Source organism: Heterocephalus glaber, unplaced genomic scaffold (assembly GCF_053883595.1).
Source record: "Heterocephalus glaber isolate CG9 unplaced genomic scaffold, H.glaber_assembly_v1.0 deba00001523, whole genome shotgun sequence".
NCBI lineage: Eukaryota > Metazoa > Chordata > Mammalia > Rodentia > Bathyergidae > Heterocephalus > Heterocephalus glaber.
Window position 1 is genome coordinate 2250994 of NW_028258327.1, and position 26507 is coordinate 2277500.

At 34.3% G+C, this 26507-nt stretch overlaps 1 protein-coding gene across 1 annotated transcript in view; it reads right to left on the reverse strand.

Annotated features, from left to right (window-relative positions):
* Positions 1 to 6056: 6056 nt before the first annotated feature.
* Positions 6057 to 26507, reverse strand: part of LOC101718939 (lin-28 RNA binding posttranscriptional regulator B) — a 46346-nt gene continuing 25895 nt past the window's right edge. The window contains exon 3 of the mRNA XM_087187925.1: positions 6057 to 10859. Coding sequence (XP_087044051.1) covers positions 10490 to 10859 — 370 coding nt within the window. The 3' untranslated portion in view covers positions 6057 to 10489. The remainder of the gene's footprint in view (positions 10860 to 26507) is intronic.

Sequence of the window (26507 nt, forward strand, 5' to 3'; positions counted from 1 at the left end):
TGCAACTCTAGAATCAGAAAAATACTAATCAGTACAATAATAAGATTGAATTATACACTCATCAGGGAGATGAAGTCAAAAGTTTTAAAAGCCTTGTCATGACTTTTTCTTTTTGTTCGATTCTCCCCCTTTGTGTTTAATTCGTCACACCCAATGGATTCATTCTGCTGGGTTTCCTGGGGTTGTGATCCTCATTGTCTTTTCCTAGGGTATTGTCTAAAATTTTTTGGAGTGCCGGTTTGGTATTCATGAAGTTCCTGAGGTGCTCTTTTTCATCAAAGTATCTTATGTCTCCAACAATTTTGAAAGATAGTTTTGCAGGGTATATCAGTCTGGGTTGGAGGCTGTTTTCCTTTATTGCTTGAAATACATCACTCCAAGCTCTTCTTGCCTTGAGGGTTTGCATTGAGAAGTCTGCTGTGATTCTGATGGGCTTTCCTTTGTATGTGATTTGTTTCTTTTCTTTCACTGCTTGTAGAATTTTGTGCTTCTGTTGGATTTCTGGAATCCTAACTATTATATGCCTATGTGTAGATTTTTTTGATTAAGGCTAGGTGGAGTCCTATTTGCCTCACTTATCTGTATGTCAAGTTCTTTTCCCCTCCTTGGCAAGTTTTCTGCCATCACTTCTGTGAAGAGTTTTTTTTTATGTCATCTGCACTCTCTCCTCTTTCTTCATTGACTCCAATCAGTCTTATGTTATTCTTCTTTGCATCGTCTAGCAGCTGCTGGATTTCTCATGTTCCCTTACAATTTTAAAGCAATTTTTCTTTTCCTCCTCACTAACTGCAATCTTATCTTCTATATGTGAAATTCTATCCTCACATTGGTTCATTCTGCTGTGCAGACTTTCGATGGAGTTTTTAATGTCTTGGAAATCTGTTTGTATCTGTTTTATGGATTCCATTTGTTTCCTATGTTGGGATTCCATCATGTTCCTCAGATCCTCTATTTTTTTATTTGTGTCCTCTCTAGATTTATCAATCATGTCTTGCACCATGAGCAAAATCTTTGCTGTTATCTGAGTAAGTATTTCTGATTTCATTTTTCCAGATCCTCTTTTGTTGCCAGTTCAGAGAGTCCAAGTGGTTGAGTATCAGATTGTTCCATCTCATTTCCCTTTGGGGTTACTGTAGGTGATCCAGGAGTCTGTTTTTGAGACTTGTTTACGTGTCTTCTCATTTCCAAGGGAGGGGGTGTTTCTGGCGCCCACGAGGCTCACCTTCTCTGCTCTAGGAGCTTGGGATGGCAGCGGGGGAGCTTCCTTCTGAGTTCTGGGACTGGCTGAGCTTCACTGCCCTAGGAGCCTGGGATGAATATTGACATTCTCTTGGCATCATGAACTCCACATTGACAGCCTGTCTTCTACATAAAAGTGCATGAAGTCCTTATAATTAAATATTTTTCCAGTCAGAAAATTTTCTAGGTAAGTTTATCAATATGAAATAATTCAGTGTTCAAATAGCAGTTATCAGATGATGTAAAGAATGTTTCTGAGCAAAAAATGAAGAGTGCCCTCTGGTGGTGTAAAGCAGTAACAGAAACATCTTTCATCACAATGTTCAATCTTTAATCACAGACTATGAAACTGGTTCTTCTACAGTTAATCTTAAATCAGACTTTCACCTTAGCTATAAAGACTTCTCTTAAAGTTATTCTTAATGCACAAAATAAAGATTGTACACATCATGTAATATTAAAATCAGGTTAAACTATCTTCTCAAATCACTTCTTTATGGTGAAAACATTAGAATTTTCTAGCTCTTAAAAATACACAGAATATAGTTTTTATCTGTAGTTGTGCCATTCAGCACACTAGGACTTACTTCTAATCTAACTGTAATTTGGTACTCGGTGACAGATCTTTTCTCATCCCTCCACCCACCCAGCTTCACTAAGGGCTTGTCACACTCCCAAAGAATTGTTGTACCATGGACTACCTTAGGACACACTATTTAGATTGTGCCATATTATTTGTCACCTTTTACCTAAGCTCTGAAGAAAATTTTAGTGGAGGTAATGCTCAATTAAGAAATAATTTTTAGCTTAAGCATTTTAGGTTGTCAATATGGCACTTCTAAGTGGGATCTTTTTGTTTTTTGTAACCTCCACATAGGTATCATGGAGTAACTCATTACACACTTTGGTTACAGTACTTAAATTCAGTGTTTTGAAACCTTTATCTATCACAATTTTATGCATTGGCTGAGTAATTATAAGTAAGTTCAGCTGAGATTTGGGGAAAAATAAGCAACTATAGATACATCTGCTCAATAAGCTTCAATAAAGACTACCATATTGTCTATCTCTAGAAATAATGAAATGCCATGCTTCTATGTATATAAAAAAGATAATTTGGGCTTATTTATATTCTTCTAAATAACTATGTAAATAAATATTGAATACTGTATTTTATTAAAGCAGAATTTATATATAACTTGTTATTTGGCATTAAGAATTTCTGAGAAAATATATATACTAATTTGATATGGTAGTAAGAATTAATGGTCAAGACATTTATTCTTCTATGTATGAGCCCTTCACCATATGTGATCATCAAATACTAAATTTCAATAGTCATTGTTAATATGGAGATGGGATCTCAATCTGAACTTAACTCAGTTTGCTTATTTATTTTGTTTTGTGGTAGGGTTGAGGACTGCCTTCAAACATTTGGAGACTGGTGAAGTTCTAAAAGATAGTTTTTGTTACTTATAGTTTTTGCCAGGCATTTGTGGTGATGAGGTTCTAAAAGATAGTTTTGTTATCAGGCACATGTGCAAGAGAATTCCTCCTTCAGAACTTCTCAGCTTTTTGTTAGGTCTGGCACAAGCAACTCCATTTTAATTTGGACAACTTTCACATTATATGGGAGGCACAAACAGTGGTAGGTAACAGAAATGCAGGGCTGTTTGTATTCACAGAAGGAAAGCAGAGGGTGCTAGGTTTTCCTGTTACCCTAAATGGGCCTTACTACACAAAACAAAACAAAAGAAAAATCCACTTACTACAGAAGCATACTCGATTACCTGTAATTTACTTTATCAAATTCTCCTACCTATCATTTATACACTACAACTTCATACTTTTCTCAAGTGTTGTTCCCTGGAGAGGACAGATGTGATGAACTACGTTTTCCTAAATCAGCATGTGGGGTGCAATAGTCTAATAGGTTGTGTATTTCTAAACATGTATACAAATTCAGATCACCCAAGCCCCCATTTTTCAATGTCTGTAGAATTTAATTAAAATGCCAAAATTATTTTTTTCTCAGAATCAGTATACACACGAACTTTCAACAGTACCTTGTGTTTCCTCCAAATGGTCACTTAGAGAGCAACCGAAAGAAGTGATAATAAAAAGCCTTGTTCTTTCATAAAACTGGCTCTATACTTTCTTTTCTAGAACCTTCAGACTCTCCCCACTGGTTTCCATTTCCTTCAGTCCTCAAACACATACCATTGCATTATGGAGTGAAGATACTACTGAAAAATGGAAGCAAAGGGTTGTTCTTCCCTGACATTAGGATCTATCTTCTTTGTTTTATCGTGAAATTCACTTCAGTTTCAAGTTCATAATGAGGTTCTGGGGAAGATCCACATTCAGGCATAAAAGCAAACAGCAGAAACCCAATAAAACTTCTAGCTACTATTTTAGCAAGAAAATTGGGAAGGAAGACTACAATTACACTTTTAAGGAAACAACTGTATAACTGTATGAGTCTCTTTTTTGGTACTGGGGATCGAACTCTGGTCCTCGCACTTGTGAGGCAGGTGGCAGAACCACTGAGCTAAATCTACGGCCCACAACTGTACAACTGTAATAGCTTGTTGGATTTCCACATTCACCTCTGCTATTTTCCTATAATTAACACAGTAAACAAAAAGTAGGCAAGTCTTTTCATCTTCAGCAATTTTTAACTCTTTTCTAGTTGCAGCAATATATTTGTTCTCCTTTCTTATTCTCATTTCAAACAAGTAGGACAGACCATGTTGCTATTTTTATCAAGCCTCTCCACAATTAGTTTCATGCATTTTGCACCAAATTTTTCTGTCCCTTAATCTGGATACTTTCTTTGCACTATCTTTCCATTTGCTAATTTTCTGTTGCTCTTGGTGTGCTATTAACCTCATCTGTTGAATTCTTATTCAGGGATTGTTAAGTGTTGGCTCCATATTTTGTTTCACTTATGTATTTGTAAGGTGTTTAAGACTTTGTACAATAACTGCAACATTTGAATTGCCAGTGCATATATTTTTGTTGTGTGTTGTTTCTAGTAAATGGGGTTATTTATGAGCATGCTTCATATGTTCTGATTGTGCACCAGACATTCTAGATGAAAACTTCTTGTAGAGGCTCTGAATAGTCACTTCTCCCAAAGAGGGCTAAAATTTCCTCAGGTCGGTAACATACCAGCTTGGCACCTTGGTTCCATTAAAGGTTACTTTTAGGCTTCATTGGAGTTAGGTTTAATTTTTCATCCTTTTCTAGTGTATGACCTTTGGTTCTATGGCATGATCCTTATTCCTAGCATATAGCCTTTCTAGGGTCTATATACCCTCTTTGGAGTAATACAAAGAGCCCACGTGTTTACCAAGACCCACATAATTCACTGAGTGAAATCCTTAATTTCTTCAGTCTGCCAGCCAGGGACAAAACTAGGGTAAGACAAGAAGGTACCTATGGCAAGATACCATCCTGAAAATGAGCCCCTCTCAAGTTTTACTCCCTAGGCTCTTGTTCCGGCAGCCCTGAACTTGTTTCCTCTGCTCAGTAAGATGCTGCTTCCTATTTGGGTCCTTCTTCCTCCTGCTGCAAAGTGCTCGTAGAGAAGAGATAGGGGTAAAGAAGGTGCCAGCCTCAGGTTCTTCCCTATTTTCAAGGTTTGTTGCCTCTCAGATTCCTGGATGCATCAGTTGTCCTCCAATGTATTCCAACTCTATCCACTGAAGCTGGTCTCTTCACTGCTTATCCTTGGCTCTGGTCCTTCTGTTGGTGCTGTTTCTTTGTTGGTATTCCTTCACCCAAAGTAGGCAGTCCTTTGTGCCCAACCTGAGTCTTGCTTCTTCAAACCAACTACGTATTTATCAAAAGTGCTATTTCTGGACAATTTTTAATATGACAAAACTCTGTTTGATAAAGCTCCAAACCATTTGTAATGTAAATCAATTTTAAAAATAATACCCATATGTTTGTATGTATGTTTTATGTATATATTAATCTATTTATTTGACCAAAAGGAAATTATTTCTAGGTGACAGAACAATTTTTCACTTTATTTTTAAAAAGGCTTTCCATATTTTAAAATTAATGAAAAGTGTTACTGGTTTGTTATTTTCAGGTAATGGAATTATGGTTTTTTAAAAAGGTTTTCCACATTCTGTACAGTAAAGTCAGTACAATACTTTTTTTTTAGTACAATACTTTTTAACACAAAGCTTTTCATAACAAAAACCTCTTCACATCTAAGTGAATCATCCTCTCTTGCACAAGAATGTAAATGTACTAAACTACTGAAGTGTACAGTTAAATGGCTAAAGAAGTAAATTTTATCACAATTAAAAATAAAAGAAAAAAAATGTAGAAGTCATTGTAGACCACCAAAAGAATTAAGTGAACCATCCAGGTATACAATAGCAAACGAGTTTTAATTATGAGATTGGCCAATCTATAGAAGTCAACAGTTTTACCAAATTGTTTTTACAGCACATCACTACTGCACTCAAGAGTTTGAGCAATCTACAGTCACATTTTAGATAGCTGGTACTGGTGTACTCTGGCTGTGATTGTCCTTTTCAAATTCTTTATTAGAAAAAAAAAATCTATAATCCTTTCTGGGTGATACAGGACAATTCCTTAAGATGAGGATCGATCCACCTTTCCTTCTTGTTTGTATTGTCATAAGTGAGTTAAATGTTAATAACTACCACTATCTGAGAATATGCCAAAGCCATTTAACTTATGCTTACATTTCTGTAAATACTGCCTAAATGGCTTTTATCCATTTACTTAACTGAGCAATCACATAAATCATGACAAATCTTCAAAACCCATCATAAATGTCGATGTTATATGTTTATTTTTTAATCAAGTACTTTTTAAGCCTCAAAATATCCATAATTAACAGAATAAGACAACAGGCATGAAATGAGAATATAAAACCCACATCTGAAGAAAGACAAACAGTACTTTAGTCCATCGAGGTGAATGAACATGAGTGAAGTCTCATTCTAAACATCAACTCTTTTTTGTCCTTTACAAACAGTTCAACTGGTTTTTAAAAAATTTTCACTTGTAAACAACATGAATCAAAATGGACAATGAGATTAAATCTAAATACTACACAGTATAATTTTAAAATACTAGATAAAACACTGTATTAAGACACAGAAATCAGGGTTCACTTTGGTCTCTAGTATGGATAGAGGTGTTAATACCAAAAGAAGCAACACATACTATTAAAGCCAGCTTGGTGGTAGGTGCCAGTGGTTGATAGATGGGATTAAAGAGGTAGTCAACACCATCATTATCAAGCTGGGAATTTTCACAAGTGTTAAGCCACAGATGTATTAAATATCATAATACTTTCTCATAGTACAGTACTTTACCATAACTTTGCAGCTTCATTCCAAACATGAAATTTAACAATGAATCATAGGTCAATCTCTCACTCTAACAGAATAACTAGGACACAGATCACACAACCACATTTTAAAGAGGCTGTTGACAATTATGTCAGACAAAATTTGATCTTTCAATAATTGTTCTTTTCTAAAACAAATAAATCTCATTAAGATACCTAAAAAATTAAAGTCAGTGCGGCTGCATATTTTCCCAAATTTTATAACCAAAGGAGAAATATGCATATATATTTTCTGATAAACATTTCTTAGGGAAAACAGATAAATTAATTTAAATTAACTTTTAAGACTTAATGAGATTACCCATGTTCTGTATAATTCATCTTAAAGTGAATGTTACAAAGTTTATTAACACTTATGGGCTTCTATTCACAAACTAAATACAACCAGCAGTAACTTGGGGCTGCACTGGTGCAAAATAAAACTGAGCCAGAATATAAAAAAATACTGGCAATTAAAATGTCTTATATTTGGAGGTGGACTGATGCTAATAACATGATGTTTCTTCTTCTTTACATTGCATGCTAAATTTCCAAATTGTAAGCAGGTAAAAACCATTCTAACTCTTTCAACTGTAAAAATACATCCAAAGACTAGAAATGTTTAACTATAAAAATGTTTTCACTATAATCTGCCTTGAGGCAAATGAATAGCTGATAGGGCTAAGAGATTGGCAGTGCACCTTTCTTAGGAATTACATTTGTGTTAGCATGAGGCTGAGTTCAAGAGACAGCTTGCTTCACAGACCTTCTGCCCCATCATTAGTAACTCCTGCAAACTGCTGCTTCCCATAGACCCTTTCCCCTCAGTAGCTAGGAATGGCATTACACTTTAAGTTCACTCCTTGGCATGCCAGTGCTAGTTACCTGCCTGGGGCTATAATAATCCAATATATTTTGGCTTCAGGGTAGCAGAGACATGTAAATGAAGGAATGTGGCATATTTTATACCACTTGCCCAGGATGAATATTGTACACTAATACACCAATTCCTCCTCCTGCTACCCTTTCCTGAACCCCCCAGCTCTGGACAAAGCAACTATTTCCAAGATTGCTTGTGTTCTGGTTTGCTTAAGCTGAAGAGTGCCCATAATTCTTCAAACTAAATACATGATTAACTTTAAGGAAATGCTTGGAGACTTTGCTAATTAAAATGAGATTCATTATTCAAACATGTTTATCAGAAACATGCAGTTATGAATTACTATCTATAATACAAATTCTGTACCAGAGAATTCTCAGTCATCTGTAAGGCTAGAGCAGCATAAAGGTGTGCTATGTATCAACAATGAGGTAGCCCTTTGCTGTAAACAGAAGAATATTTCACCAAGGTAAATGAACAATATCAGTGATATTCACATCTGCAAGGAGTTGAGGAATTCTGCTTTAGGGGACTTTTCATATGAAATGAAAATAGAATTGATATCTGATACTCAAAATTTTGATCTATGTCAAACTCAGAGGTAGTTACTAACATCAAGTACATGTACTTACATAAAGGTCTAAGTTATTTGGCTTGTTTTGAGTAAGCAGGACTGTAGACTAGTCTGTAAAGAAATAACAACATTATACAGAATGTTCCCTGAGCAAAGTTATTTGTCCTGAGTATGTTATGTAATAGTGACAATATTCTCATATAAAAAATAAACCCCAACTTTTAACCATAAGATAGGTTTGGTATGTGCTCTTTGTAGTTCAGTCTAGTCAGATGTAGAAGATTTAAAATTGCACCCATGAGGTCCGCAGTTCTCAAGTGTTTCTGTCTTTTCTATTTTCATTTTCTATCATGATCTCAGCTCTGAACATTTTACATGTAAACAGGGAATGCCCAATTTTCAAGTCCATAATTTCCTATTTCTAAAAAGTCAAGGAACTTTGGTTTGAATTTTCAAAGTGACTTGTCATATTTTGCATTTTTACTGTTAATCTGCTTATTATACCTGCTAAAAGTTAAGCAATGCCACTTTGATTTGTCTACATAATTTAAATAAGCTTGAAATCCTCACATAAGGCAAGGAAATACTTCTCTACAGCTATATCACATTCAATATCGTCAAAGGTAGGCATCATAGCACACTGATATTTCAATATAACCATGGAGATTAACAGTGCTGTGAAATTATAAACAGTGCTGTGAAATCCAGGCTGAGCTATAAAGGACTGGCAGGCCAGCCTGAGGCATGTGGTTCTTCAGATGGCTTGCTGAAACAGTAGCAACTATCCCAGAATCCATGACAGGACAACAGAAAAGGGAGCAGGAACTGTTCAGCAGAGTATGTCTTATTTGAGTCAAGCTGTTTGTGTTCCCTCTCTCTCTCTCTCTCTCTTTTCTCTCTCTGATTATCTGAGCTTACATTAACAGGCCCATTCAAAACTATATTTATTGCCAATAGTAAGCATTCTAATTAATTGGTACCTTTTTTGGAAATGTTTCAGAAATTTACCTATAATTTATAGAAACAGGATGACACCAAATTCATTTTTTCTCATAACTGAAACCTAAAGAGACCAATACTATAACTGGTCCCTAGCCAGTTTGTTACTATAACTGAAAACCAACCTGAGAAGATTCTCTAACCCTAGCATCTGATGTTCATCTTGGATCCACCACATGGTACCTTCAGCATACGTGCTGAAGGTAATGTTCATCAGATCAATGTTATTGTACAAGATGCTTCTAATTATATGATGAGAGAGGTTTTAGTACCAGGCTTTTCACTCTAGTTGCCTGCCACCAAACACTACTTTTTAGTATCATTCACAGGTCAAACTTACTGGGAAATTATGAGCATCTACTTAATTTTTATTCTCAATCCCAGTATTTTATTCATTTCCATGCTGCTTTTTAGAAACAAGTTAGAGAACTCTCCAGGGGGAATAAAAATAGCCACCAAAAAATACAGACCATATGATTGGAGTTCTCCTCTAAGGTCTTCAGTAGTAAATAAGGAGAGCTCCCTGCACTAAGTGATGCTTACAAGATCGACTCAGTTAAGGGAAGCTGCTGTTGTCACAACCCATGTAAAAGATTATAATGAGCTGGTATCAAAATACCACTGAAAATAATCAACTTACTACATTTATACATTACCCTCCCCTTCATTTTTCTTATTAGGCATGTAATTTACAATCAAAACATAGAATTAAAAACACTGAAATGTCGGCACAGAAATTACACATTCATTGTCTTTTCTGGAGTTATGTATCCCAGAATCAAAAAAGCTATGGCAGTCAGAAGCATATGGAGGTAAGGTACTGCCTTCAAAGAGGAGGAAAAAAAAAAAACACCTCTCCATAGATAGCAAGAAAAAGAGGCAATCCCAAACTCGGGAGAAACTGGGTATCTTAAAAAAACCTTCAGTACCATATGACTGGCATCTCTGAGATTTGAAGTATCCTTTGGTTCACACAAAAGGTAACAGTCATATTTTCATTTTTATGTAATATAAAAAGGTGATATTTTAAGAAAAACTCATGGTATTATTTTCTAAACCATCTTAAATGCTTCACATGGATTTTCAATTTCCTGGAGATATCCAATTATGTGAGGGAGGGTATGTGCTTATCCATAACACACACATATAAAGACAAACCATCTTTATATATATGTCTACATTCCTATGTAAAATCCTCATACATACACACAGATCCAGGCTCTCTCCTCTCAAATATGACAACCTGCTCAAATGTAATTTGCTTATAGTGATTTGTCTGTTAAAAAAAAAAATCCACAGTTCCTCAACAGTAGTTGAAATCTCAGGTCAGCTGCTATCTGTGAAATACTGTTTCCCTGTACTTGCATGAGGTAGACTTCCCAATCAGGTAGGGAAAACAATACATTAAGAAGGACTATGTCTTTTTTCTCTTTTGAACAGAAGGCCCCTTTTTGTTTTGCTCTTCTGGAGCTGCAGATGCCTTCATGGAGGAAACTTCTGGAGGTGACCTGCCTGACCGATCTGAGACCTCTGATGTAGCCTCCTGACGAAGCAGAGGTGATGTGCAGCCATGCCCTCCCCCAACTTCTCTAGGGGAGGCTGATGTACATGGCTGGGATTCTGCTTCCTGTCTTCCCTGAGAACTGGCAGGCAGCTGTGCAACAGTTTTATGGGGGCAGTTTGCCACCATGTGCATGATGCTCTGACAGTAATGGCACTTCTTTGGCTGAGGAGGTAGACTACATTCCTTTGCATGATGATCAAGGCCACCACAGTTGTAGCATCTGTAAGCAAGAACGAGGAAAGCATCTTAGAAATAAGTAGCATGTGACATAAAAATGTAAGTAATTTAATAATTATTAAAAGTATGTAAAATAGCAATACACACATAATTTAAGAATTTAACAAAATACACAAACTGTCAATGAGATTGGTTTATTTTAATGTGCCTTCTTTAAAGTATATAATGTTATTTATACTAGATGCTTCAAGAGTCATAATCACCAAAATGTTCCAGTAAATTTAGTTGTTATAAACACAATAGCCAGTGAAAAACAAGAGTACTAAAATACAAAAGAATATTCAATCATTTCCAGGTAGAAATGACTCATTTAAATTTGACAGGTTATTTTAAGAGAACAGTTTTGTCCACTAGAGGGCAATCACCACTCAACAAAACCAACCAGTGGGTTTTAAAAATGAATAAAAATATGTACAGCTGTTTGCTATGATGTGAAATAGCGTTTCTCTTAGCTACTGGAAAAATTATAGACCGAATTAAATTTTATGAATTTAACACTTTTTTGAGTGTTAATTATTTTGACTGTGGAAGCCAAAAGAGCTAGCAGAATTTTTTCCTTTGTACAAAATTAAGCAGTACAGTGAAATTTGATACATAAGAAAGATACCTAGTCAGGAAGTCAGAACATACTTGGGCAAATTACCAAGTAATTTTAGAACAATACTGAAAGTGTGTGAACCAGAAAAGTGCTATAAAATAAATGTCCTAAATATTTAGATCAGGTTAATAAAGTCTGATAATAGTTCAGCGACTGGAAAAGTTTGTCTTTTTTTCTATAGACACCTTCCCCTTAGAATAAATTCTCCTAAATTTAAATAAACATAAATCTATTCTTAATACTTGAATGTGCACTGGTGATATGGCACTGTACTAGATGTTTGAAAATTTGACTTTAGTTTCTAAAAGCTGAGCAAGGAAATTATTTGGAGGATGTATTTGCTCAGATTTCCTTTCTATTAAAATTTTATATGGAAACCAAAAAAAGGCCATAAAGTGGAGAAACTAAGACAAATTTGTATTTACAATGTTTTTTTTACCTGGTTACTGAATATAGAATTTCCTGATTTTTTCCCAAATGAAATGTTTCAAAAAATTTCTATTTTAAATTTATTTTCCAAATACATAATTCTCATAATGAAGCACAAATAACAATAGGTCACAGTGTTTAAAACATAGCAAAATATGTGCGTACTGAAAATTAACAAGATCAGAATAACAAACAAAATTAATTATATGTGTGTGAGAGAACATCAAGCTGGGTAACTTATACTGCCTCCTATAAAAAAAAAACTACTAATCTACTACTAACCTAATAAGCATTATATGCAGGATACTTAGTATTTTATGCTCTGGGATCAATTATAAAAGATGAGAATTCTGAATTGGCAAAAACTAGGGTAACAGATGTCTGTTTTTTCAGTTATCAATGTTATCATAGAGACTTTAGATTCCTAAGATGAGCTTCTACTTTTTTGCAATCATGAACAGATATTTATCTTAACAGATTGGATCATATTTCTAAAAACTTAAGGGAAAAACCAAGAAATGTGCTAATTATGTATTTCTCACAAAACTGCATACCATAATATGATAAGCTAACACAATATTACAGTGCAGATTCAATATGGTTTCAAACATGTTCTAAGAGAGTATAAAGTTAAAGAATAAAAATTACTGATTAATGCCTAAACACTAAAAAATGGCATCTTTGAAAAATATACTACTTACAATAATGTTTTCCCACAAAGTTCTCTTCTACAATGGATAAGTGAACTCTTAAATCAAATTTACCCATCTGTAAAATATCTCCTTCTGAATTAAATTCACTTCCTAAGAATGATATTCAGTAAGAGCTCATTTTTGAAGTAAGAGAAAATAGGTTAAAGGCTTCAGTAATAGAGCTGGCTCTCCTGCCGACACATCAATTTCATCAGTCAGTGTGGTACGTACTGTGTTATCCAATTCAGGGAACCATTCTGCCCACTCATTGACCAAAGGGCTGATGTCAGAATTCTACTTTCACAAATGGGGTCTTCGATCACACTCTGTGATACCATTATATGTGGGTTTTAACACTTATTTTTAAGGACACTATATAATTTTGGTTTCCTTGGATTTTGATTTGCATAGTTAATTCACCCGCTTGGCTTTTTAGATTCATGCTATCATTAGGCCAGACTGCCTTGAAAAGATTACATTCAGTAATTTACATTGAAAAGATTAGCATTCAGTGTATATGTGTTAGTCTGTAAAAGGGAAAAGGGTGGTACTTATTCTCCTCTTCTACTTAATCATTCAGTGTCAATCACTCTAAGAGTGTGGATCACACCCAATTATGAAACCTCTTTCTTCCCAAGGGACTGACACCAAAATGGAAATATCCAGCTACCTTTCAACTCATAAATGATACCACAGCCACATACTGCTATATACAAGCTGGGCATGGTTCTAGTCCCCTTTGTTCACTCTCCACACTTCTCCAAATCAATGTTTTTATTAGTTTGAATAAATTTTACATTGTGATGTGAACATAAAAGTGACCAGTGTTCCACATATAGCAACATGCTTAAGAACTGAAGGACACAGCCTCCCAAGAAAAGACTAAAGATAGAAAACTATAATCATATATTGTTATATATTCCATAGCCACACATAAAAAATAAAATCTGCTTAGTTAGCCTTGGGCTCAATCCTTAGCATTGCCAAATTTTTTTTAATAAATAAAATTATACATGTTAAGTATTTTATAAAATGCTGAGCTAATGACACAACGTTTTTACATATTAAACAGAAATGTTTAGTCTTAGAATGTTAAGCTCTTCATAAAATTACTGCGTAGATTCTGATGAGCTAGGACATTCTATAAGTATTATTTTTATTTTTAAGCTTTTAAAAGATGTTTTGATAAATAATCAATTTGGAATCAACATTTTAAAAACTATCAAAGTAAGATTAAAATTTTTAAATGAAAGAAGAATGCCATCAGTAGACAGAATAGAGGAACCTAAGACAGCCAAATAAATAAAAACAAATATTTTAGGCCTTTAGAACTATTTAATTATATTCTGAAACATGTATTATATATCAAGACCAAGCACTTCCATTAGTAAAAGCATACCTAAATTTCTAATAATTTCATTTTTTTAAAAATGAAAACTAAATTAGAAATCAGAATTTAGATATGCTTAGATGAATATGTAAATGGTTTCAATGATATGAGCTATAATAGTACTGAGCTCAAATGTGGATCACTAAAATATATGTAGACATTAATTTTTCAATGATATTCCAATCTATTAAGTGAAAGCCTTCACCAACTATATGTTCTCCCTTGATCACAAACAAAAAAAAATTTTTTAGGGTGAGAAAGTGAGCCAGAGACAGATGTGTTGGTACAACAATACATGGAGTGTGATTAAAAAAAAAAAAGAATGCTGCTGTTGTGTGCCATCCCAATGGAAAGGCAGAGATTTTCAATACAAGAAGTGATGCACCGAACCTTAGTAACAGTGTGTGTGACAAGTTCTAACTTGTTTGGTGGAATCAGTTGAGAGCTACAGTTGAGAAATGTTTTTTACAAGTATTCTGTAAATCAGACACCACATTAACATGAAATTTTTTCAATTTAATTACAGTTGTGTGATTCCTCCTTCAGATTCCAGCTTTTGAAGAAATGTCATGAGGGGACATAAAATTTGAGACCATGGTTATGATCTTGAAACCACACTTCAAGAGTTCTCAATAGAAATCACCCAGTCCTCCTTGTGGAAAAAAAATGTCAACTGAGATCTAACATCAAAGTGATGTTGACTGTGTTCACTTTGATGGAATTGTGCAAGTTGAATTTGTACCCAGGAACAGTATTTTAAGGGCTTATTAGAGCACTTAAGAAATGACATGTGTAGAAAATGGCCTGAGAAATGCACAAATGGTTTCATCCTCCATCATGACAATGTTGTGTCACATATTGTTTCTGGTACAATAATTACAAATTTAAAAAAAAAATAGTGTATCTTCATCCACCTTATTCACCAGATCTGGCACTGTGCAACTTCTGGCTTTTCCCCAAAGTCAAAATGACCATGAAAGATAAATATTTTAAATCAATCAAGACATCGAGGCAGCCACAATGGTGCAACTGGACACTAATGAGAGAATTCCAGAACCGCTTCAGAAAGTGACAAGAAAAATGGGATAAGTGTGTTTGAAGGGAAAGTATGCATTTTGAGGAGGATCAATGGCAATGTCCTCTACTGCAATACATTTCTTAAAATTAAAATATTCACCATGTTTTGACCATTACCTCATACTGGAAAAAAATTGGGATGCTTCTTAGTATTTGAAAATGTTAATTTAAGAATTTATATAGAAATTCAAATGCATATTCTGAGTGTCAGGTCAAAACATTAAGGACCTGTATTCTTCTCAATAAGAAAGAAATGTTGAAAGAATAGTGAATAAAGCAGTATTACGGAGAGAGAATAGTGTGGAAAAAGAAGTGCAAGCTTTGAGCTGAAACAAAATATAACTATAGGAAGGGAACAGATAAAAATTCCTGGGGGGGGGGGAAGAAGGATCAATAAAGTTTCCAAACGGGAGGTCAGACAGGGCTTAAAATATGACACAGGTTGGAAAGAATTTCACTAAACTGAAGAAAAAGTAACAGATTCTCTAAGGAGATCATCACTTTTAACCATGATATAGTCCAACTAACGTACAGAAATGAAGGGCTAATGTTGTGTAACTTAACACATGAAACTTTGAATTTGAAACCTTGATTCAATCCCCAGTACCCTCCCCCAAATCAAGAAATAATACCAGTAACATTGCTAAACTCTAAGATTTTCAATTTTAATATGTCTAACCACTTGATTCCTAATTCACTTGTGTGTCAATCAGCCCTAACACAAGAATTTTGGATCCAAGTCTAGTGGTGATGGGAAGTGACAAGCAGAAGTATTACCAGAGAACCCAGAGAGCTGAAAAGGAAAGGATCCAGAGCAGCTTCACTTTTGGCAGGAACAACCTGCACTCTGTGTCCTGAGAGTGAGACAGACTTTAAAAAGAGCAACCTCTCAGAAGGTCCAATTTTGCTCTGATAGCTTCTAGACAATCTAAGAGTATATGTGAGTATGGTTTATTCTCTCCCCAGGATCTGCCCCCTTTGAAATACCCAGGAGAGTCAGGAAACTTTGATGAATTAGAACTAGAGCAGTCCTTTACCAGTGCACACAGTGGACCTCTGTCAAGCCACCTATACTTTAATGAAGTTGCTTTTTTATTTCAATCTTAATGCTCCATAAGACTGCAAGCCAATTAAACAATAAAATATTTTAATAAAGTTTATTTTTATATATTCTTAAGTAGTAGAAAATACTGAATTTTTAATAATATTGGTTAGTGGTGATACATATTCATTTTTAGTTTCCTAGAGAATAAATTCATATTTAATATCAGAAAAGTTTTCATTATTATTTAAAATGTAAAACCCAGTAACATTCTTTATTACTTTAATTCATGCTAAAAAATATTCTATACATAGTATACTATCCTGTTAAGAGAATTTAATAATAAAAATAATAAGGGGCTGGGGATTTAGCTCAGTGGTTCTGGCGCCTGTCTTGCAAGCGCAAGGTCCCGTGTTCAATCCCCAGTACAAAAAAAAAAAAATTCAATTTATTGAGAGCTTACTATGTTCCCAAACCATACTAAATGTTTTTAGTGTGTTATATAATTTAATGTTCCCCTAAACCCTATGAAGTGGGTACTACAATATCTATCTACATTGTTTTGATGAAGACATTAAAACTTAAGAGAGTTTACCTAGAAGTAAATTTTAGTTCACATTTCACTTCCACTTTTATCATATACAATGTTACACCCAACAATATTGATCTGATTTTATTATACCTAACTCTAAAAAATACAGGAATCTTGAATTTAAAATACCAAAACACACACACAGACTTAAAGATACACACAAATTTAAAGCAGATTCTTCTGATTTGGGTTACTGTTTTTCCACTATGTACTACAATATGGGGAGGTCAGTTTCTGTCTTTGAGCAATCCCATCTATAAAATGGAAAGTTGGAACTAGTCTACAGTTAGTTTTGTCACTGCCAACCAAGGCCAGGTTTTATTTCTGTCCTTCCTGTTATTTCATATGTTGAAAAATTTTGTCTAAAAAGTTATGCAAATATTTTTTCATTCTCTCTAATCATGTTTTTAAGACTATAAATCAGAACTTTGGGTTGAAATTCTATTATCAGTACTATCAAACTGCCTCAGTAAAAGTACAGTCAAAAGAGGGAAGGCTGATATTCTAGCCTTTGAAATCATACTGTGATGTGAATGAATTGCAATCAGATTCTAGTTGGTTGGAGTGAATGTAAGTTGAGACTGTATCTCTTAGAGAACAATTTGACTGCATATTTCAAAATATTAATATACAGACTCTCTTAACTAGCAACTCTAGGAAATCTGTCCTCCTGGAATATTCACTAATAAGCACACAGGTGTGGAGTCTAAGAGATGAACTAGAGCATTGTCTGTATGGGTAAAAAGTAAATGATAATAATAACAACAGATACCTATAATCAAACCCAAGTGATCTGGCTACAGAGTCCATGGCCTTTACCACTAAGCTTTAAAACTGTACAACTGAAGAGCAAAGCCTACATATTCCAAGAAAGCACTTTGCAGATATTAACAGGAATGAAATAAAATAATTTTGAAAAAATGAGGTAGATCTATATGTATTGATGTGGAAAAATCTCCAAGACAGTTAAGTAAAAAAGCAAACTATAGGATATTATGCTGTTTCTAAGATCTGGTGATACGATGAGAAATTATTCATATACCTTGTCCTTTAACAGATGCAACCTCTATACTAATTTTCATAAAATGAAATGAAAAAGAAAAATCAAGCACTTTTGAACATACACTGTGTGCAACTCTGTACTAGATGCCAAAGTGAAGTGTCCGAATAGTCAGCTAGACAGTAAGATTGATATTATCTATTTTACCTCATTTGATGTTTTCTCCTTACTGTTTTTTGGACTTAGATGTATTCACTTTTGGGTTCTCTGATGAATGACGTGATTTATCTTGTAACACCAGCTAAAAAAGCACCAAAGTAACTTGAAAAACAGCTAAAATACAGCAGTAGCTCTTTTCACAAACCTTTCATCATCTTATGAAAACAACAAGATAAGATGGAAAACATGGGGGACGGATATACATGATGGATGGCAGTGCAGGTCACTATGAAGTAGGGATGGAACATGTAGCTGATTTAAAAGAGAAGAGGCCATAGAAGGGGAGAGGAATCACCGGAGGCATGAGGGCCAAAGGGAATCCTTTTCATGTCAAGACATTTCAATCAGCGATGGTTATAAACCAGACATTTTTGTATTTCAAACCATTTTTGCAGCAATTCCATGGAACAATAATCATTTGCTGAGTCTTCTACTTTGTTCCACAACTTGAAAAGGAGCATAATAATGAATTCTAGGTCATAAGTTAAATCTTTATTTGAAAGAGAAATGTTATCTCTCTTTTAGGTGACAACATCCTAGACAGGTAATCTGTTCTGACTAATGGAAACGTTGAAAAAACAAGGAGAAAGATGTACTGAAACACAGATAACTTAATGCTTTCCAATTTCTTGGGAGTAAAAGCAGTTTGTTATGAAACAGAACCCAATTCCACATGAAGTGGGCACTCTGCCAGTGCTTCTTTCAGAACCCAAGACAATGAAGGAGGAGTGTCTAGATCAGGAGCGATACACACACACACACACACACACACACACACACACACACACACACACAGCCCCAAAGGTATTTTTGCAGTAGTGATGTTATAGCTATCCAAACTGCAAACTTCCACCCTCACTGGAAGTTTATAGCTTACCTACCATATTTGGTCACATTGGTCTTAAGGTATAGAGCATTTTAAAGTTATTGCTACTGTCAAATATAAAGAAAGGAAAGGTATTCAATATTTAACTTATCTTGAAATGGTTAAAATCAGCGAATGACTACACAGAAGATTCAGATTATAATATGTAATCTGAAAATGTGTGTTCGCCTGAGCGAAAAGTTAAAAGCCCATGGCCACTTGCTTTTCACCAGACCATTTCAAATTCATCATGTCAGATGTGACTCTGCTATAAACAAACATTAGCTTGGGTTAAATATAATTCTACTAATGCTTTGTACTAACTTTTGTAAATGGTTTTCTCTTGCTCATCACATGATTTCTTTTAGGCTTAGGGTCTGCAAACTGTCATTATTTTTACCTATGACATTTTTATCTATGAACAAATCAGTCTAAAGTTATATGTATATATAGAAAATTTTCTATGTGTGTACTGAAAAAAAATTTAATGTTAAACATTTAACCAGAACACAAGAACTTTTAAAAGGATTTCATCATGATAAATAAGTGGGATAATATGTTACCTAGAGAACTGGATATAAACTTCCAAATAATGTATGAAAAAATTTAAATACCACAATAAAAATACTTTAAAGACAGCAGGAAAAATTTTAAAATATGTACAGAAGAATCAACTTTTGTGGAATGACCAATTAAGTGTGCATAAGTTTAGGTACAGTTCCAGTTTACTGGTTGTCTGCAAGCCAGAAGCAAAAGGGGGTGTAGATTCAAAGATGTTATCCTAGGTTTAGCAAAGAGAGAATCTGCTGGGTTACTCAGAGTTTTGATGTTACCATGACCTTTGACATAATACTACAGGTAGGATCTGAGTTTTTATGAAGACAGGGTAAAGCACTACCCTACTGCCGTGTCACTGAATTACTAACACTGGATTAGTACTGTATTACTGAATTAGTAAGAAGTATTCATAAATGTTCTATTTTGACAGTGTTTATATAGGTAGTATTTACTTATAAAGGACTAGCTGTCTTACAGAATGTTGCCATGGTGTGATCCATCCAAAATATACTCCTGGGACTAATTCATGTGCAAACGGCAAAAGAGGGCTGTGCCAAGACATCTCTTGTCTTGAAAGCTACGCAGGAATCAAAGGGAATTAAAACTATTTTGCTGAAATTGCAAGGAAAGGCTTCTAATGATTAAGTTTGATCTCCTGTCCCTGCAGCAGCTACTGCTGAAAAAAAGTGATATATAGATGAAAAGTAAATAACCCCTGTCCATTTCTCCTGCTTGGTCTTCTTGTGACTGACTGACTACACTATATACTGCTCTTTGTCAAGAGTCAGTAGTTCTTAAATTGTTCACTATACAACTGGGTAGGTGAAAATTGAACAAGGAAAATTGCTACTATGTTCAAATAACCTTCAAAAATTGTGATATTTTCTCCTCTTGTACAGGTCTGATCTTGAAAATTAGAACTGAAGGTAAAGTCACATAAGGTACTCTTAGCCTCATGGCTACTTCTTTTTCTTCTCCTTACTGGTTAAGGCTGCCCCCCTTCGTGTCATGGAGTTGTTTGCTGTTGTTGCTGCTGTTGTTTTTGAGACATTTATTTTTACTATAAGTGTAACTGGAGGGGTTCCAGCTCAGTGGGGCAAGAAGTCCTATTAGATTGCTAACTTTGAACAAGTTCTAGGCTTCGTCTGTATCATCCATTCCCCAGAGAAAACATGTTCTTCAACCAGAGGTCAAAGAATTCATACAGATAAAAATTGAGAAATGTGACTTCCTGGTAAAGAAAAAATCATAAAAGACAAAAGGAAATAGGGCATCATGAACTACATACAATCAGTCAAATCAGACCCAAAGACTTCAAACATTAGATTAGTCAGATTCAAAAGGATCTACCCTAACCCAGAAAATAAAAAACAAATCTGGCATAATTAGAATCTACTTTTAATACAACTGTTGACCAGAAAAGAATCCAACACCTAGTAAAGAAGATAAAATAACCCAGAATCCCTACAACCTACTACTAGCCCAACATTCTGCATGCAAGAAACATATTATTAGACATGTAAAGAAGCAGGAAAAAAATAACCCAGATTCAAAGAAAAAGTAATGAAGACTGAAAATACTCAACTCATGAAAATAGACAAACTCAAAACAGCTACCATAAATATGCTCAACAACATAAAAGATGAACATGATGAAGGAAACAGTAGGAATCCTGACAGGAAAAATGAAAACTTTTTAAAAATCAACTAAAATTCCAGACCTGAAAGTTACAATGCTTAAAAGGAACAAATTCATCCATTGGGTAAATATTATCTTAGAAACTGCAGAAGGGCCAGTGAACTTAAAGCATAATTACAAAAGAAATAAATTGAATTACAAATACAGGAGTATAAAACACGAATAAAGCCTTTGTGACATGTGGGACAATAGGAAATCATCTGACACATATGTAATTGGAATCTCAGAAGGAGCAAAGAGAATAGAGCAGAGAAGCATACTTGAAGAAATAATGGCCAAAAATTTTCTGAATTTTATAAGAAACATCTTGGATCAACAAATCTAAAAAGGTCAGAGCATCTTAAACATGACAAATAAAAAAAAGAAAACCATACCTAGGGACATCAAAATTACACTACTGTAAATAAAGGAGCAAAAGAAAAGACATTTCATATTAAGAAACAAATGATACGTAATACCATCTTAGAAATAATACAGGGTAAAAAGTAGTAAATGAAAACATGCTTTCAACTGAGAATTCTACATACACTTAAAATATCTTTTAAAGTGAGGATAAAATAAAAATACAATCTGAGAGAACTTTTGCCCAGCAGACAAAAATTCTTCAGGAATAAGAGAAATGTTACCATGTAGATACTTACACCTACAGAAAGGAAAAGAACTAGAAATGAGAGATGTATATACAAAATAGTACTTTAAAACAAAGTAACAGAATTGTGGGATTTATAAATTACATCTAAATAAAATATATGACACAAGAACACAAGAGGATGACACAGAGGGATGAGTGGAATTATACTTTTGTAAGGCTCTTACATTTTTGATCATAGAACAATATTAACCAAAGGAAAATAGAAAATGAAAATAAAGGAAAAAATAAATCAGAAAAAATGAATAGCAAAATGGTAGACTCAAATCTAACTATATTAATTACAAATCATCTCATTACTCTAATTGAAAGGTAAGAGATGGTCAGGTTTGGGGAGAAAAATAATTATATCCTGACTATTGTAAAATTCGGTGTGGCTGCCTTAGTATTAAACAGAGGATACTTAAAATAAGAGAGCTGAAACATTTCATAAACATAAAAGGTCAGTTTATCAGGAAGGTAAAATAATCCCAAATACAAATGCAACTAATTTGCTATTTAAAACACATGAAATAAATACTGTCAGTCCTCAAGGGAGAAACAGAGAAATCAGCAATTATAGTTGGAATTTAACAACTTTTCTAGTAACTGATAAAACAAGTACACACACACATATGTACACATATACACACAACACATGACACAGATTTGGACTATACCACCAACCACCATTATCTAATTAACATTATACAATAATGAGCTCAATATTTGCAGAATATGAATTCTTTTCAAATACATATGGAACACTGTCCAGGATAGAACTTATGTGGAGACAAAAATTACAAGAGTCAAACTTTACAAAGTCAAAATCTTACAGAGTACATTTTCTGCATGCAACAGAATGATATTAGAAATGAATGAGACACAAAGAGATTCTAAATTATTTTGGAAATCCTACATTTAAAAGCAAGACTTAGATCAAAGAAGAATCATAAGAGAAATAAAATTGAAAAAATATTTTTTAAAATTTGTGGGATACAGCCAAAGCAATGCTTAGATAGAAATAACAAGCTTTAAATGTTTATATTAGGAAAGACATTTAAAATCTTCAGGTAAGTTTTTACCTAAAGAAGCTAGGAAAGAAAAAAAGCAAAATAAATGCAAAGTAAAATAAATAAATAAGAGCAGAAAGGGACTGGGGATTTAGCTCAGTGGTTCCTCCGCCTGCCTCGCAAGCAGAAGGTCCTGAGTTTGATCCCCAGTACCAAAAAAAAAAAAAAAGAGCAAAAAGTAATGATGTAGAAAAGAAATGATAGAGAAAATTTACAAAGCAAAGAACTGGCTTGAAAAGATTAATGTAATTTAAAAATTCCAAGTAAAAATGGATGAGAAACAAGAAAAGAGAAGAAATAAATTGTTACTATCAAGAATAAAAGGGATTATTAGTATCTTACACACATTAAAGGGATATAAACAAATATGAACAATTTTATGCCAAAAATATTCCAAATATTAGATTTTAAAAGATCCCTTCCTGGGAAAAAAAACAATGCAAGAAAACCGATATGAAAATAGTCCATCTGAATTGCTTTCTGTGATAGGTAATTTTATATATGAATGTGGATAGACCACAGTACTGTGAACAATTTCTAGTTAAACATCAATCTAGATGTTTCTGTGAAGGTAAGTTTTAGATGTGATTGACATTCAAATTAATAGACACTGAATAAAGCAGATTACCTTACCCACTGGTTGGGTCTCTTCCAATTATTTGAAGATCTTAAGAGACAAAGACTAAGGTCCCGAGGAAGAAGGAATTCTGCCACCAGAATGCCTCCTGCCTTCAGCTGCAAACATCTAGTTTTCCTTGGGTCTTCAGCAGCAGGCCTGCCTGCACATTTCAGGCTTGCCAGCCCCCAGGAATTCTGCCTCCAAACTGCTTTAGGATTCAAGCTGTAGCATAACTCTTACCAAGGATCTCTCCCTTGTCAGCTTGTCCTGCGGTTTTCAGATCTGAGTCCCTACGATTATCAGCCAATTCCTTAAAAATTAAATTTCTTTTTCTCTCTTTCTCTACCTATTGATTCTGTGTCCCTGTCTAACTCTGGTTGATAAGCTTTCTAATAAAAAACTGAAATTATTATAATAATCTGTAAAAGTTAACAAAGAAAGCTTCAAGCCTAGACAGTTTTACTGGTGAATTCTGCCAAACACTTAAAGAATCCAAAAGTTATTAAAATGTCACTTTTCACCAAATTATTCTACATATCAAATGCAATACCAATTAATTCTCCACATGACAAGTACATTTTATAATTTATATATAAATGCAAAGGATCTTAAACATCCAAGCCAGTTTTGAAAAAGATACACAGATTGGGAGAATTGACATTACCTGGTTTCAAGACTTACTATAAAGCTACATACAGTAGGATTTTTCACTCTTGGTGTTATGATCTTCTGAGTCATGATAATTCTTCTGTGTGTGGCTGTCCTGTGCATTAGAGGATGTTTAACAATACCTCTAGCTTTATCACTTGCTCCCCAGTTATAAGAACCAAAGCTATCTCCAGACAATGCCAAATGTCTCCTGCAGGACAAAACCATCCTCAGCTAAGAAACACAGAGGACAAGTAAACAAGTCACTTGTCCATCAAAAAGCCAACACCACAAGTCAATACTGAAGAATAAAACCCACCTGCATTATACTTGTATGAGGGCAATGATTTTCAACAAAAGTATGAAGGCAAACCAACAGGTACAAAAGAAAATACCAGGAAAGTTTTCATCAAGAAGGCACTGGGACAGGTAGATAAACTCATGTGGAAAAAATGAATCTCATTCTCCGCTCAATACCATGTATCAAAGTGAATTCATTTATGACTCACAGGCCCAAACATAAAAGGTATTAACTATAGAACTTCTAATAGAAAATATAGGAAACTATCTTCATAACTTTGGGATAGAGTAGCATTTTTGTTTGTTTGTTTTTTGAGTACTGGGGATTGAACTCAGGACCTTGTGCTTGCAAGGCAGGCGGCGGAACCACTGAGCTAAATCCCTGGCCCCAGGGAAGCATTTTTAAAAATACATCAAGTTCCAGAAATAGGACAGTCATCACTAAAATAAAAAAGCTGTTCACCAAAAGTTACTGGTTAAGAAAATAAAGACAAACCTCAGAGTTGGAGAAAATATTTTCAGTACATTTTAACTTCAGTGAAACTGTATCTAGAATTTACTATATTAAAAACTTTTTAAAACCAGGCATGGTGGCACATGCCTGTAATCCCAACACTTGGGAGGCTGCGGCAAGAAGATATCAAGTTTGGGTACCAGCTGGGTAACTTAGCAAGAACTTATCTAAAAAAAAAAAAATTTTTTTTTGTACCAGGGATCGAACTCGGGACCTTGCACTTGCGAGGCATGTGGCAGAACCTCTGAGCTACATCCCTGGCCCTGTCTTAAAATATTTTAAAATGCTGGGGATGTAGTTCAGTGTGAAGGCCCTGAGTTCAATCCCCAGTATGGGGGTGTGTGGCTCTTTATTTCAGGAATTAAAAAAAAGAACATCCACTTTGGGAAACGAACAAGCAAAAGAAGAAATACAAACAGCTCAAAGTACATAAAAGAATGCTTATCTGCCATCATAGGAATGAAAATTAAAATCAAAATGAGATGCCCCTATTTGTCAAAAGACTAAAATAAAAACTACTAGAACTTCAAATATTGAGAAGGATGTCGACCAAATGGAATACTGCTGGTTTAGAAACTGGCAGTTGCTTATAAGGTTTATAAAACTACGCTGTGATCTAGTAATTTCATATTTATATCACTGCTAAGGAGAAACAAAAATATATTCCCACAAAAGATTTTTACAAGGATGTTTATGGTACCTTTATTCCTATATCAACATACTATTAATGATATACAAATTGTAAAATATTCATTTTTAAAAACTATACAATATTAAAAGAAAAGTGATATAACATTAATCAATCTCATAAACCCTATGTTAAATAAAACACATTAGAAATACTTCATAATTCATTGTATTTATGTATGTTAAGCTCTGGCTAAACTAATCCATGGGGATAAATATCAAGAGTAGTTACTTATAGAATGTACACATTATCTGAAAAGACATAAAAAGTATTCAAGGGATAATGAAGATATTCAAATACCCCACTTATTGGGGTATTTGAAAAATGGGTGTATTTTCTAGAAAGACACAGTGGTGGCAGGCCCATAATCCTAGTGCTCAGGGACACTGAGGGAGTAGAATCACACATTCAAGTCCAGCCTGAGCCAACTTAGTGTGACCCTGCCTCAAAAAATGAAAAAGAGCTGGGGTTGTACCTCAGTACAAAGGTCCTGGTTTAATCCCCAGTAACACAAACATTAAAAAAAAAAGTGTCTATGTGATCAAAACTCATCAAATGGACTAAGGATGTAGCTCAGTGATACAGTGCTTGCCTAGCATGCTCAAGACCCTAAATTCAATCCTCAGTACTAAAACAAAAATAAAAAAAATACAAACAAAAAAACCCCCCCAAAACTGTAAATTGGTTAAGATCTACACATTTCAATTTTGGTGTTTTTTTTTTTGGTACTGGGGATCAAACTCGGGTCCTTGCACTTGCACAGCAGGTGGTGGAACCACTGAGCTAAATCGCCGGCCCTACATTTCAATTTTTACATCAATTAAAAAATAAAAATAGCAAATATAAGAATTAAAATAACCCTTATTCATGTTTTCACTTGAAAATATTTTCATTCAAATCTATTAAAGGAGTCTAAAATCTCCTGTACTTGTTAGATTCATATGTAACAACTACAAAAGTTCCCCGATTATTGATATGCTGTATTTTAACTTACATAGCTT